General features: G+C 42.9%; 1 protein-coding gene across 1 annotated transcript in view; it reads right to left on the bottom strand.

The window, feature by feature from the left end:
• Window positions 1-407: 407 nt before the first annotated feature.
• Window positions 408-14,905, bottom strand: part of EXT1 (exostosin glycosyltransferase 1) — a 156,641-nt gene continuing 142,143 nt past the window's right edge. The window contains exons 5-11 of the mRNA XM_072328537.1: window positions 13,926-14,058; window positions 12,551-12,669; window positions 11,772-11,867; window positions 8,976-9,065; window positions 4,176-4,336; window positions 3,043-3,214; window positions 408-836 (exon numbers count right to left, since the gene is read on the bottom strand). Of these exons, the coding sequence (XP_072184638.1) occupies window positions 651-836; window positions 3,043-3,214; window positions 4,176-4,336; window positions 8,976-9,065; window positions 11,772-11,867; window positions 12,551-12,669; window positions 13,926-14,058 (957 nt within the window). The 3' untranslated portion in view covers window positions 408-650. The remainder of the gene's footprint in view (window positions 837-3,042; window positions 3,215-4,175; window positions 4,337-8,975; window positions 9,066-11,771; window positions 11,868-12,550; window positions 12,670-13,925; window positions 14,059-14,905) is intronic.

Raw genomic sequence — 14,905 nt, 5'->3', positions numbered from 1 at the left:
GGCTGCTCCTCTCCCTGCCCAAAGCCAGGCCTCAGCCAGCAGGAACTACACACACTGCAGGCTCTCTGGTTTTCCACCCATCCAAAGGAGCTCTGCCATAGTGGCCACAACTGGCTTGTGGAAAACGAAGAAAAGAAATATTACAAAAATCAGCAGTTAAGGAGTAACATAATACTTCATTTCTGTCCTGCTTGTGCTCAATTTGTTTCTGAACCTGCTGCATTTTCTCCCTGTGAGATTCAAGCATTTAACGTTGCAGGGGAAAATGAACGAAAATTGCTATGACAATCAAACGCATGAAAGGAAGAAATGGCAGCTTTGAAATATTCACAACCAACACAATTTTGATTAAAGAAAGAACTCTGTTTTTAATAGTTTTTTTTTTTTTTTTTTTTTTTTTTTTTTTATCATTAAAAAAGTTTAAACCTGCATAGCAATCATTTCAAAAATAATTATTTAATGTTCCATAATGAAACTGTACACAACCTAGTCGTGAGCGACAGAGGCCTGCCGGGCAGGAAGCAGTCCGGAGCCGCGCACCGCAGGGTGCCGCTCGCCATGTCCGAGTGTGGCCGGGCTCGGCACAGTCCGGCTCCATGCGCCGGCGGCCATGTGGGGCTGGGGCAGCTCGGCCCGCTGGGCAGCGTTCCTCAGAGTCGTTCAATGTCTCGGTATTTCTTCCTCAGGATGGAGACCTGGTCTTTAAAGAGGACAGGGTCGAGCCTCATCTGAGAGTGGATCAGCGGCATATAGCCAAACCAGCTGGCAAAAGTGTTCATGCAGCTCTGCCGTTGGGCGAAGTGGTCGGGGTCAGCCCAGCGTGAGGCCCGGGATGTCTGTGTGGAGAGAAGCAGAAGTTAAACAGAGGCTGGGAGACAGCAAAATGGCAGCAGAGGGTGGGCGCCTCAGCCAGGGAGACACAGCATCGTGCAGCTGCAACAGGGCTTGGTAACTCTCCTACTACTGAGGTGACACACTCCTCGGCAGGCCTCCCATCTCCTGCCAGCACAGTGCCTCACCCCATCTCACTATGTTTTGGGAGAGAGCAAGGCATTAAAAACCACGAAGAGAAGAGAGGAGAGAAGAGGAGAGGAGAGGAGAGGAGAGGAGAGGAGAGGAGAGGAGAGGAGAGGAGAGGAGAGGAGAGGAGAGGAAAGGGGGAGGAAAGGTTAAGTGAGAAAGGGAAAGGGAACAGGAGAGGAAAGGGAGGAGAGGAAAGGAAAAAAAGACCTGTAGAAATTGATATGTATTTCAAGTGGCTCATAACTAAGCTCAGTTGAAGTCCATACATGCCTAACATTACTTGTTTACAAATGTTCAGCAGGGAAAAACAGAGTGCTTCCACAAAGCTCACCTGTCCAGACCAGTGTGGAATACAGTACTGTTTTATAGACAGAGAAAATAAATGGAAGTTCCACATTATATCACAATAAATTGTGATGTGAGAAAAAGACCACAGATTGCATATATGTACAATTCTATGGACTAATTTTCCAAAGCTGAGGACAGCTACAATTCCAATGAAAGCCTATGGAAACTCAGCATCTCTGAGAAAACACGACCTAGCAGCTTGAATGCAACTATTGTTCTCTATCTGTACTTTGACTACATGCATGAAAACAATAGAGCTATTATTTAAGGGAAGCTATAAGTGCTGTGAAACTGCTCCTTTTTGTTTTGTGTCACTTCGGATGCATCTCTACAGCACTTACGTTTCTACTACACTTTAAAAATAAATAAAAATTCATAAGCTCAAAGTTTGTTAATTAAAATGGGAAGAAACTGATAAAGTCAGGGAACTGCCAAAGGATTGTTGTATCAGACTTGATCTTTATCCAAGGCCTGTCCGGTTCAGCACAAGAGGTAGCTTATTATGTGCATCGATTACGGACTCTTGATTATCCAGAGTCACTAAAGGCAAGCTAAAGCTTGTTGCTAGAGGATTATAGCAGACATTCTGGCCATTAGCAATGAATTTCCATATGACTATTAATCTCTGTCACAACACCGAGGTTATGTTAATTTTTTATTTGTCTTTCAAGGAATTATGAACATAGTCCATTACATTTCCCAAAGCTGCACGAACAACTTGTCTTTAGGAAAGAGTTATAGTTCATGGATGATTCAAGCTACCCACACTTAAAAAAGAAAAATGATTGTCCAGCCCTTGCCAAACAGCCAAAGAACATTACTGTGCAGTGGCACACAGATAATGGATTCTACAAAGTGGCATGTCCACTCTCCTGCCAAAGATACGGCAATGCTAATAGGAGAAAATGTGAGGGGAAAAAGAAAGCCTCTTCATTCTTTCTGACCCCTCCTCCCCATAGCAAACCTGGAAGTACTGATAATAGACACGGTGGCAGCATAGAGGGGAGATTATTTGGGACTTGTTACTGTTCCCACTGCTTGCTCACATGCTCACACAAGGGAATAGCAGATATGCTCCACATTAACATGTATCCTTATTGCTAGAATGTATATCCATTTCTGCAAATACAGAATACTTACCCAATAGATGGAAGAGGACCTACAGTAAGCATTTCATGGCTGCTAGTGAGTTACAGTGCCACCACGGGACAAACTGTACCTCTGTTGTGACAATCAGTGCTTGAAACACACTATACACTTTAAAATAGCACAGGGATGACCTGGTATATAATATTCATTAAAAATAATTAAAAATAAAAGTTCTTTTTACCATTTGCTTCTGCTTCTGGCATTCCATGAGTCTTCTCTCCAGAATATTTAATTAGAAAACTGGGAGTTTAACTAAAATTCAGCCACTAAAATCAGCAGTTCCATGAGTTTGGGATCTCTATGAGCAACGCAGCATAAGAAATTATGAAGCAGGTGAGCCTGCCAGTACTTCTGGATTTTCTGTCATTGTACTAAGAAAATCTATAGCCTACTTATAGCTCTGCCAAGCTAAAAACTGCAAGAAGTAGCCATACTGTTATTCGTTCTGTAAGCCTAATGTGGAATTCAAAATGTTAAATTATTAATACATCCCAACAGCTAAAATACGCTATGGATACATACCTGTCCCATCATGGTCTCTTTATACTGTTTTTTCTGTGTTACTTTGATTGGAGGCAATTTTGTCACAGCCGACACCAAAAAGTTCATTAGAATGTCCTCACAATTGGCCAGTTGGTCCACCATATTCTTTAGGCTGGCAGGCAGGTAATGAGTGTACAGGTAGTGATAATATCTAAAAAGTAACGGTAGGGTTATTAACAGAAGCCACTGGGCTTTTGGGGATTATGAATTCCAACTGAAGCAGAAATTTTGTCCTCTACTCTGCATACACCAGGTCTGTTCTTCAGTCCTCTAACGGGAAGGGAGAACTGATTAGTACCTCACCTACACTGTAAACTGCATAAATTGAGGAACAAAAAATACAGCTTTTTAAAGAAGAATGAGTTAAAAGAAATAATGCAGACCTATGTATCAAGAAGGAGGACAAAGAGCACTCCTATTGCTATACTAGAGTAGCCAATACTGATGAATTTACCCCCACCTTTCTTTTCAAAACTGCTCAGTCAGAGAGAACTCCATTATATCAGCCTTCTACTGTCCTCACTGTTCAAACTATTCTCCTTTGGACCTCCTATCATCCCCTATGGTCTGTCTTCTCCTCTGCTGGGATTTGGATTAGGTGCTGAAGAACATGTTGACTTTTTCCTAACATCTAGAGATGCCCTTGTTCTGCGGAAGTTCTAACAGGGTTTTCCTTCAGTATGCTGCAATATGCTGGCCTATGACGTCCACTGCACTATGTTTTTAGAGTAGCTAGAAGACTTTGCAGACTGCAGCTGTCAGCCAACACATATCCAGTGCTGGTCTGGAAGTAAACTCCTTTCTGCTATGCTACAGGCCATTCAGTCGAGCAGCTTAATGAATTTGGGAACTCTTTGAAGTGCGTAATTCCTGATGTTAAAAAGAGCAGTCCGACCGCCTCAAAATACAAGTGACTTCAAAGAGACCCAACAAGCGCAATAATGATTGCCAGATCCCCAGAGCTAAACTGAGAACTTAAATTATTACCCCATAAAAAGTAAACCCATTTATTATCTTTCCATTTTTTTCCCCTCCCCGGAAGAATGGCTTTCATTCCCCACTACCACTTTGTTTCATATGCAAGGAGGACAGCTGATGCTTTGGGTTCTTACTTGTGGTAAATAGCAGCTCCTGTCAATACCATGGAATAGTCATTAGTCCACTTGGAGGTATAGCCCCACCTCTCCTTAGTGTTGTCCCAGAAGTGACTGCGAGCAGGGTACCCCACAATCCTCTCTGGAAAACTCTGCCAAACTGTAAAGGCAAAATCCACCTGCAGACAAAGACATAGGCCAAATCAACACCAAAACCGTTTCAATAAATGTCAACAAAACAAAATATTACCTTGCCACCAATTCATAATTCAAAATCTTGGAATTGTTACAAAACATTAATTCTATGTATTCACCAGTAAATTAAACTGACTGCTTGACATTTTGCCCTATAATTATGCACATTTTAATGGTTTCTATTAAGGGGAGTCTAGAGCATCACAGCATTACATTAACATTTTCAAGCTTGCCCTTTACATATCAAACCTTTTCAAGTTACAGAAAGAACTGGTGTAGGTGCATGCATTTATACGAGGGCTGCTCCAAAAGTAATGCCTCCCATTTCATGTTGTTGGCCCACGAAGTTGGAGGTGGATATTGGTAGTATGGCAGTAGAGTCTGAACCTTCCAATCCAATCTTCCATTCCCTATTGTTGTCATGCTGCAGATGGCAGCAGAGGGGCAGTCTGACTAAATGACAGGAATATGAACTGTCAAGATTCAACATTAGGAAAAATTTCTTCTTCAAAACTCTGTTTAGGCACTGGAACAAGCTGCCCAGGGTGGTGGTTGAGTCATCAACCCTGGAACTGCTCAAGAAACATGTAGATGTTGTACTACTGGACATGGCTGGTGGTAGGTGGACAGTAGGACTGGATGACCTTGGAGGTCTTTTCCAACTTTGCCTATACTATGAAAATGGTGTTTGATACGGAACTGCATACAAAACAAAGGTGTGGAACTGAACTCCTCCTGTAGAAAAAATGGCACCCACTGACATTCATCAATGCTTGCTGAATACTTATGAATATCAGAAGGTGGATGTCAGCACAGTGAGGTGGTGTGTGGTGAAATTCAGAACACTGATGTGAAAGACAAGCCACATTCTGGACAAAATGTGTCTTGATCGGCTCCTCCACATGAACCAGCAGATTACAACCAGGGAACTGCATACAGGGCTGAATACTGGCTTCAATGCATTGGAAACAATGGTGACAAAGTTGGAATGTCACGAAGTTAGTGCCATGTGAGTCCCTGAAATGATCACACCCTACCAAACCCAGCATATCGTCAGGATCTGGTGCCTCCTGACTTTCACCTGTTCAGTCTGATGAAAGGTGGACTGCACGGGCAACATTTTCTCATCAACAACACTGTCATAGCAGCTGTCAAAAAGAGGGTCACTTCCACTGGTGTCAATTTTTACGAGTGTGGCATGCAGGCTCTTGTTCATCACTGGCAAAAATACACAGCTACTGCTGGTAACTATGTGACAAATATTGTCATGTGGCTGTTATGTAGAATTTGCTCTGTCAAACAGTGATAACGTGCTCTTTGTATCTACTGTTGTTTCCATGGAAATAAATAGGAGGCATTACTTTTGGAGTGACCTGCATACTTACATGCAACATAGAGTGGTAAAAGCCATGTGGATAACTGAACCTTTTGCACATGTTCATGCATTTCACTTACCTACCATTTCAGTACTGTCAACAGAAAGCTTGGAAAATCAGGAATCAAACACCTTAAATTATAGGGGTGGCTTGGTGAGATTAAAACAAGCAATCAGTTTGGATTTCTTTTATTTTTTCCACCTGTTTTGAGCCTTTAAGGCACTTAGAGGTGGTACCTTTAAGACTGTATGTATGACCACAAGGGTTATAATAATAGCTTAATAAAAGCAGAGGTAGATTCCATGGTAGTTAAGTGGCTTTAGGAGTCTGTGCTTTAAGAAATGGATTTTACTGTATAAATCACAATAAGATATTAAATACTGACATAGAGTTTCTTTCATTTATTTATTTATCTCACTGAAACTACCTTAATAATTCAAATATTAGAGAAGTGAAAGGTTGATACGAGATTGCTGCCCTGGAATCCCACCAAACAAATACCAGCCGTAAGAGAAAAGGGATGGTTGGGGTAGTTTGCAGAAGGCTCATCAGCATTTGATTTGAAAGGCATTTGGTAAAAACACATATGGAAAATTTTTTCTCATGTTCAAGTTGGTTGGCAGTCCTGTCACTTCAGCTTGGAGCTCCAGATAGATTAAAATTTAACAGTTACAGGCAATTCTAGTTGTCTCATTCAAAACCAAGTGAAAGAGGGACTTGTTTCTGCATTACATAGCTCCCTCCGTTCCAGAGGGACTTAAAACCTTGCTCAAAAATGCTTGGAAAACCTTTCAAGAACACAGCCAAATCAAGGGTGTAGAGGTTAGACAAAGAATAGCTGCAATGAGAACAGTCACATCTTGTGTGATTACTGTCAGACTTCCCTCATTTACAAGCACTTCATGAAACAGAAGAGTCACACGTACTGGAGCACAACTAAGGACTGGGTACTTTCTTTCAAGTTGTTTCAAGGAATCTGAGGCCAACTAGAAAGACAATGTGCACAAACCAGTTATCGTTTTGATAGTTCTGATCTCAACCAAATCAGTACCACATGAAAGTGCTAAAGGTCTTTTTCCCTGTAAAGGCTCTGTCCTATAAAGCCTGACATCTGTTTTCTTTCAAGACGTTTGAGAATCTCAAGCTTAAATAAGTAAAAAAGCAGCAACGCTCTGTGTCTTCACTCATGTGTTCAAGTATCTGCCCCTGTACCCACTAAACCACCCATCCTAACAGAAAAAAACAAACCCAAACCTGTCCTTATCCTGTGTAATTTTGCCACACTGATGCTCAGCTGATCAGCAGGAAAAGCCAATCCAGCTGCCAGTCTCTTAAATCCCCATATCGCTCCTAACTCATGCTGATTTCTAATTACTTCCCACACAAACACACCCCTGTGCACATGACAGAGCTCTTCTCAAGAGAGCAACCACATGCCGTTCTGCTGCAAAGGGGAAACTGTTACTCCACAAGATCTGGACAGGGCAGAAGATGCATCTGGCAACTGCTCCTCCCAACAGGAATGCGATCTTGTTTGACCACGCTGCTAAACTGCTTCTTCTGGTCCCTGAAGCTTTGCCACAATGACCACCCATGAGCAGCCAGATCTGAGGGAAGTTTCATACCACACGCTTCGTGTCAGTGTTTCAAACAGGCTGTTTCTTTGTGTAAGCTACATGATGAGAAGTCAAAGAGTAGAAAGAGCCCAGTTCTTCTCAGAGAGCCACCAAAAGCACAGGGCAGGAGGCTCAGAGCCAAAACCTACCATGAAAACATGCAGTGCTTATAGGAGGGAAGAATCCCCCAAAAAACACATACGTTATTTCACACAACAACAAATACTTGCATTTCAAAATGTTCAGTATAAAATATGGCCAAGTCAAATGAGAAACACTGTTTCACTTGCACTCCAGAAGCCCAAATGACTACAAAATAAGAATGATGATAAATACGAGGCAAAAAAACCAAAATCCCAAATTCTCCTGCAATCCACAGGTTGGACTGCTGTACCTACCACCCCAGTACAACGAACCGTGGCAGGTTTTACCAGGAGCAGCTGAGATAGCTCCCTTCATCCTGAACAAAAAGCTGCTTAGGATCTACAGCCCCAGGACAAAGGTCTTTTTTTTCATTTTGGTGTTTAGGATTTGTCAGCTGTGCACGGCTTTGCACATAAATGACTTGGGAGCAGCTGTACTCTTCCTCATTTTGCAGGAGCAACCAGGATGTAACCTTGCTATTGCATAGGTTCAATGCCATTTGAAAAGCAGAAGAGGGCTACCAGGACTCCTTCTGAAGCAGCTTAACCACGGCACAAGAAAACCATACTGGGTGAGAACAATTGCAATCTCATCCACTTAGAACAAATTCAGTGACATCTTCAGGTAACAGCAGTGACTGGTGGCTAACATTAGGCAATTCCTCACTAGCAGCAATTATATCAGTGAAAAGTCCACATCACCGACTAAGGAAGCACTATTTATAAAGGTGAAATGAGGAGAACGGAATAATGACGGACATGGGGGGGAAAAAAAAGGGAAAACAAAAGAAAATCAATTTTTTCAAGCTATTCCCTGGCCGTCATTAATAATGTATTTCCCAAATATTGCACTCTATATAAACTGTCATCAGTTTCCCCTGTGGTTCTCAGGAAGAGGTTCCAGAAATCAATACTCATCCCAGTTGTAAAAATTGCTTTTCTACAGTATTTTTCTTTCTTAGCGCTATCTTCCTCTTAGCACAAACACTCCAACACCTCAACTAGTAAAGATCTCCAGCTTTACGGGAAGACACAACAGTCAGCAAGAAAACATTCCCCAGCAAATGCTGTATTAGATGGAAATGCACTCTTTTGGAGCAACAGCAATCCCCTGCTGCTGACACCCCTTCTTTCCCCACCTCCATCCTACTGGTAGCACAGGGGGAAAAAAAACCTACCCTAATCAGAAAAGTGAGAACAGAGTATTAAAGTCGACTGCTCTTGGCTGCCTACACCCGCCCGCAGCTATGTTACTAAAATAATAAAGAACGGAAGAACCATATGCTAATGATGAGCCAATTAACCGAGGTGAAAAGCTCTTCTGATGGCAGTCAGTGGCAGGGTTTCTGAAACAAGTGAAAAACAGAAAATCCGGAGTATCACAGGAAACCTCTTAGCATTTGGCCACTGGCAAGAGAAGAGCCTATCTGCTGTGCTCAGGATTGGCCAAGGAGCGAGGCAGGTTCTCCAGATGTCAGAGGCCCTTACCTCAGTGGTCGAAAGCACGGTGTCCTCATCCAGGCTTAGCACTGCATCCGTCACTATGTTGTCGTAGGGTAGGAAGCGACTGCTCATAACCTGTGGGTATCCAAGGCAGGTAAAGAGAAGAAAAAAAATCACTTAAAGGACTAATTTCCCTGGGAAATACTCCATTTCATTCCTCACTCCTATGGCCTTTCATCTGAGACGCATCGCATGTCTCTCTGACAGAAAGGACCACTCAGCTCATGAGGGAAAGGCTGTCATTTTTGTCACCCCAGCAGTCAGTTTACACCTTCTAGTCGAGGAGTAATTTCTGAACAGATCTCTTTCTTTCGAGTAGGCTGCCTTCCTTATGTGACAAACTGTCATGGTCCGCACTGAGAATTAGATGTACCAGAGCTTCCCTGGAAGCTAGGACTGTACCTCTGCCCTCCCATGGGGCGTGAGGCTTAGAGACAACAAAGTGCTGACAAAAATTCTGTAGCACTCATAAAGTTACAGCTAGGAAGCCAAGAAGAACAGGTTGTGTGTGGAGGAAATTATGTTCTAGCCCTGTAAGTGGCACAGCTGCATCTCCAAGCATTACTGCTGCATCAATAGGGAGCTGCTGCCATGCGATGCAATGTTATCTATCCAAAAAGGAGAATACACTAAGGAACGTGATAATCTGTTGGGCTTCGTTTGCAGCAAGAATTATACTGACAGTGTAGCATTTCTAAAAGTCACATTTTTAAGCTATATATGTACAAAATCCATGTTTTCTTTGAAAGTATGGCAGGATAGTTCTCACAGCAACAGGAAATGGATGGGAAAGTGAAATAAAAAAGATAACAGCAAGAATGAGAATCCATACGGTTTCTTTACAAGACTAATTAGCACCTTCTGAGAACTGATGAGTGGTAATAAGGACACGACGCTATTTGTTTCCCTCATTTGCTAAGAAAAATAGCCTGGGTAGATAATAGACTTCCTTTCAAGCTTATTATGCCAAAAAATCACTATGAAAAGCAGGCCTGCTTATGGGACATCGCTTTCTGGAAACAAGGACATGGGAGTTTTTCATGTAGTTCACTACGGACATGGCCAGTTCTGTGTCCCTTGCAGCCTGTTCAGAAGCAAGACCCTAAATCTATGCCTTGATTCAGAGAGAGCTCTGCCTCCATGTTCAGGAGGTTCACAGCGTCCGTCTGAAGAGCATCTCTTCACTGCTGTGATGGTCTTCACTCCTGGGAGGCCATGGCTGTGAGGGAGAGGTGAGCTGGCAGGTGCTGGTAGTTTTGCTTTGCTTATGTGGAAGCAAAGCAGAGTAAGAGGCCAGCAGGAGACCAAGGTCCTCTATTCATTTATAGACCATGGAAAACAATCAGAATTACCCAGCTGTTTTTTTGGGGTAGTTAAATTCCCTGTTGTAAAACGAGTGTGATAATACATCTTGATTTCAAGGATGGGAACGCAGGTTAGGTAAAGGCAGACCTCAGTGATCCCCTGCACGCAGTGACTGCGCCTGCCAGTACACTTCAGTTAAGTCTGAGGATGAAAAAAACAGCTCCTTTGTACAACCTTTGAACTGGACAGCTCTGGCTCTGCACGCTTTGTCCAAACAAGCAGCTTTTCTGCAAGAGAAGCCATTGGCGTACGTTGGGATATTACAGAGATGAGACTGTCCACTATAAACACACCTTTGTGTACTCAGGAGACTCATTTGTAATCTAAACAGTGCCTGGGCCAATTTCTACAAATGTAGAGGAATCGGTCAGAGGTTTTCTCTTCTATCTCACCTCTGCAAGCCTTCCAGAAAAGACAAAAAAATGTGCAGCGTTCCAAAGGCTGAGAAATCACTACAGCCTTTCTCAGTCCTGCAGCAACTCTCCTGATACATATATATGGCTAGCTAAAGGCACAAGCCATTAGATGAAAACTTTGCAGGGCCTTTGCTCTCCCCTTGTCAAGGTGACTGGGGCAAAAGACTAAAGCTAGGACTATGAATTCTAAAGAGGACTGTACAGCCAAAGCAGCTGAAAGTTCTGTTTGCAAATGCAGAGCTTGAGAGCCAGATGATAAGGTGGCAGAGGGGACCAGCACACGTATGTCAATCAGAGCCCAGGAGCCCACAGAAGCAGCACTGCTTCTCTCAGGCTTAACTCTGGAGAGGAATCATCCACTCCAGTGTGGATTTTTAACAGAAGGCTCTTTTCTCGTTTGGGTGCTGTCTGTTTCAGCTCTGTGGAATCGCAAACAAACAGGACTGTTGCACAGCAGGAGATGACACAGCGGTTTTATTGCCAAGAAAGCGACCCTTTTCCCTTCCTTTGTTTCATGGTGGGATCCCCGCGCTGACAGAACTATCCTACAGGGCCATGAAAGAAGGTACTTTTCAAAGGCGGGTTAGCACTATTCACTCTCATCTCTTCCTCTGTTTTTGAGTGTGTAGCTGATCACCAAACCTTGCCTCTGACTGCTAAAACCCAGTGAATCCAACTGCATCACCACTTCCATGCACCTGCAGGGAGGCAGAAATCTCCAAAGACGAGGTCAGAACCACCCACTCTCAGGACCACATTTCAAAATAGGGCCCCACCTGTGAATCTCGGCTTGCTGGCACTGATTGCCATGCTGAGGATTTCTGAGAGCATGGGCCATGGGCATGAAATATGACCTGTGACCAAGCTGACACAAGGAGCCAAGGAAATGGACTGTCACGCAGTTGGGAACTACAAAGCTTTCATGAAAGCAGTTGGAAAAATAAATTAGGATCCTCTCAGAGAAAATATGCAATCTTTTATGATGCTTCTGTCCACTTACCTTGCTCTCTCCTTCAATGACTATGACAGGCACAGAAGTGGCAGGCCAGCGGTGTTTGGCTGGGAGGGGTTTATCACAATTCCATAAAACAATAATCTGAAAGAGAATATTGGACCATGATCAGATAATGTTTGTGGCAACGCAGTCCAAGCTGTACAGATTCAGATCTCCAGACTTTGAATGTCCAGACTAACAAGACTGATACAAATCTATATAAAAACAATTCCTGCAGCAATTTCATTCATCCTGACTACATACATCCTCTCAAGTAAATGTAAGCTGAACAAGAATTCAGGAAGTCTCAGTTCAAGCCAGGTCACATGGATGTCACTGTTTTTCTTTGGCTAAAATCCTTGTGATTCTCCACTGTAAGAGGGTGCTCCCACTGAACTCCCTGAGGTTTCTTTTAGAGAAGCCAGAATCTTGGCACTGCTGAGTCTAAGAGCCACAGTAGCAGGAAAGGTAATCATGCAGAGACTCTTGAGACACAGACATCCTTTTGCAGTTTGCAGCATACAAAAACCTGATCTTCAAAGTGCAGTCATTGTTCTACCTGTCTCCTGAAACAAAGGGGTTTCATTAGTGTCTCTGTTCCAACCACATTATACTCAGAACTTTTGTTTCCCATGCATGCAGGTCACAGACACTAGACATCTCAGAGAAAGGAAACATGAGAACAGAAACAAGGGTTTGGAAGTAGACTGAAATCAATAGGCTCTACGCTCCTGGGACAGTAGTTCTGTCTCCAGTGTAACTGACAGTCAAACAGTGCTGCTTACCTGTGCACAGTACTGGGACTTGGCTACAGCAACCAGGAGTTTCAGCACAGGCTGAGACTGGGAAACCAGAGGAGTTACTGCATGGATAACGGCAGTGAATGTGGGGAGAGGCTTCAGACCTGAAGCAAACAGATATGCATTCAGTAAAGACAAAATTGCCCTATTTAGTAGAGATTAAAGGACTCAGAGATGGTAAAACAACCTGTGCTTAATGCAAACCCTCCAAATCTTTTAGGTCATCTCTTTAAGTCATGGATCAGAGATGGCACTTCACTTTACCTCCCACCTCCTCTGAAACAGCTGACTCCAATACAATTACTGCCTTCTCTTGTTATTTCCACAGATGTCCTGTGATCTCTTTCCTTCCCCCAGTTTGGCCCATAGGAAATACCCAGTTTGCTCAAACAATTTTTGACATTGGCTGCCTGGTTTTGCTGTCTGGCTCTGGATGCAGGATACTTCCTACAGGAACACATCCAGAACTATGTTCTGTTTCCTCAGTTCTATTACAGCCTCTATAAGGCTTTTGCTCTTTCTGGATCAATTCCCATCCACGTGCATCTTCAGTTACCTCCTGAGCTGATACGTTTGTTTACATCCTTGCCTTTCAATCGTGATATTTTTGTCTTTCTGTGCTTTATTTTCCTGCCTGAAATAACAGGTCGTTCTGGCTTCTGCCCTTCAGAACTGCTCTCAGTCTTAACTACATTCATCTGTGTGGGGTCATAGTCATTTTTCATTAAAATTCCCACAGAAACCTCCTTCTTTATCATGGTAACTGTCAATTTTTAGCAGGTGGGCAGCACAGATCCACGCAAGTGGGATGGCACAGCCTGAGCCAAAAGTGGAAGCAGTCTCACAAGCAGGATCACTTCAGACTGCAGTCACATTCCCCCACAGAATTCCTCACTGAATCTGTTTCAGAAAAAGCCACGGACCTAACTCCTATTCGTTCCTTCTACTGGAATCCATAAGAGGACACGCAATGTGGAGAATAAATCCATACCAACTATGCACTCCAATTATAAGTGTCATGGGTAAATTACCACTTTTCCAATTTGCCAAGCACAAATAAACAAAGTAAGCAAAAAAACTATCCCTCTTATGTCCCCTTGGGCCACGAATGGGTCAGTAACTCAGGCATTAATTACTGGCAACTGAAAAGTATGAAGGGACCTGATTTTTTTAAGAACAATATTTGCAAGCGAGAGGCACAAGATGCATGTTGATGAGTCAGAGACGTTCCAGTCTGCAGTGAGCAGGGAATGGAAACAGAAATCATTACCTAGAAATGAATGGTAAGTCGCCTGGCACATCCTATTCAAGAATCAACAATATCCCAAATAGCGCTGCAGTGTAGGAAGAGTTCACTCACCGAGATTAGCATAGTAGTAAGGAAAATCTCCCAGATATGAAGAATACTGTGGCAGTACAAATAACCCTCCAGGATGTTTGTTCCATATTAAGCTGTTACGTGATATGTGCTTAAATATTCTGTCCTGAATAATCTGGAAAACAAGAGAGGCAACGACTGTTAAACAGACTCTAATAGACACCGGTAGAAGCTTAAAGGACTCCAAATGACTGGAATCATCACTCAGTTGGCAGAAAGCTGAGGCACACAAACTCTGAGACATTCCTGCTTAATATCTGTCAAAATGACACGGAACCGGTACACTTCAGCACCACTCCAGCAGCTCAGGCTTTGTGCAGTAGGCTTTGGAGCACCTCATTAGTCTCTGTGGACGTGGGGACCTTGCAATTCACTGCATTCCGTATTTAAAGTCAATTGTTTCATCTATTAGAGTGAGTTAGTGGTAGTACGCCCGATTAGTGCATTGTCAGTTTTACTATCCAGAACTCACACAGGATAATTATTTTAGGATGGCATTACAAAGCTAGGTATTATTTTGAGATAACAAGGGTGTTCAAAACCACAAAGACTTTGGGCAAATCAAGCTGCACTAATTATTCATTTTTGCTTATTATAAAGGGTTATTAGTATTCAGATATATCACTGATTCTACGTCTCAGTTCTGCAACAGCTCCTTGTCTGAAAAAGATCTCTTAGCAACTCTGCTGCCTATCTTTGTGGAGGGCCACAAACACAGATTCCCAGACTTTTAGGAGCAGACCAGTTGGCTAGGTCACCTACTTTATCATCTGGAATACCACAGGCCACAAAAAAGATACATGGACATATAATTAACGTGTATTTATAAAACTAATTGCAGCTACTTCAGATCAGTTGCCACTATGTAAGATCCAGTCTGGTTCTTACGCCAGCAAGAGCTTTTCCAAACTTGCCGCAAAGGCATAACAGCATTCAGCAGTGGGAAGTTAAAACTAGACAAA

This window comes from Excalfactoria chinensis, chromosome 2 (assembly GCF_039878825.1).
Source record: "Excalfactoria chinensis isolate bCotChi1 chromosome 2, bCotChi1.hap2, whole genome shotgun sequence".
Lineage (NCBI taxonomy): Eukaryota > Metazoa > Chordata > Aves > Galliformes > Phasianidae > Excalfactoria > Excalfactoria chinensis.
The sequence above is the reverse complement of the archived record's forward strand: the minus strand, read 5'-3'. Positions and strand labels throughout refer to the sequence as shown.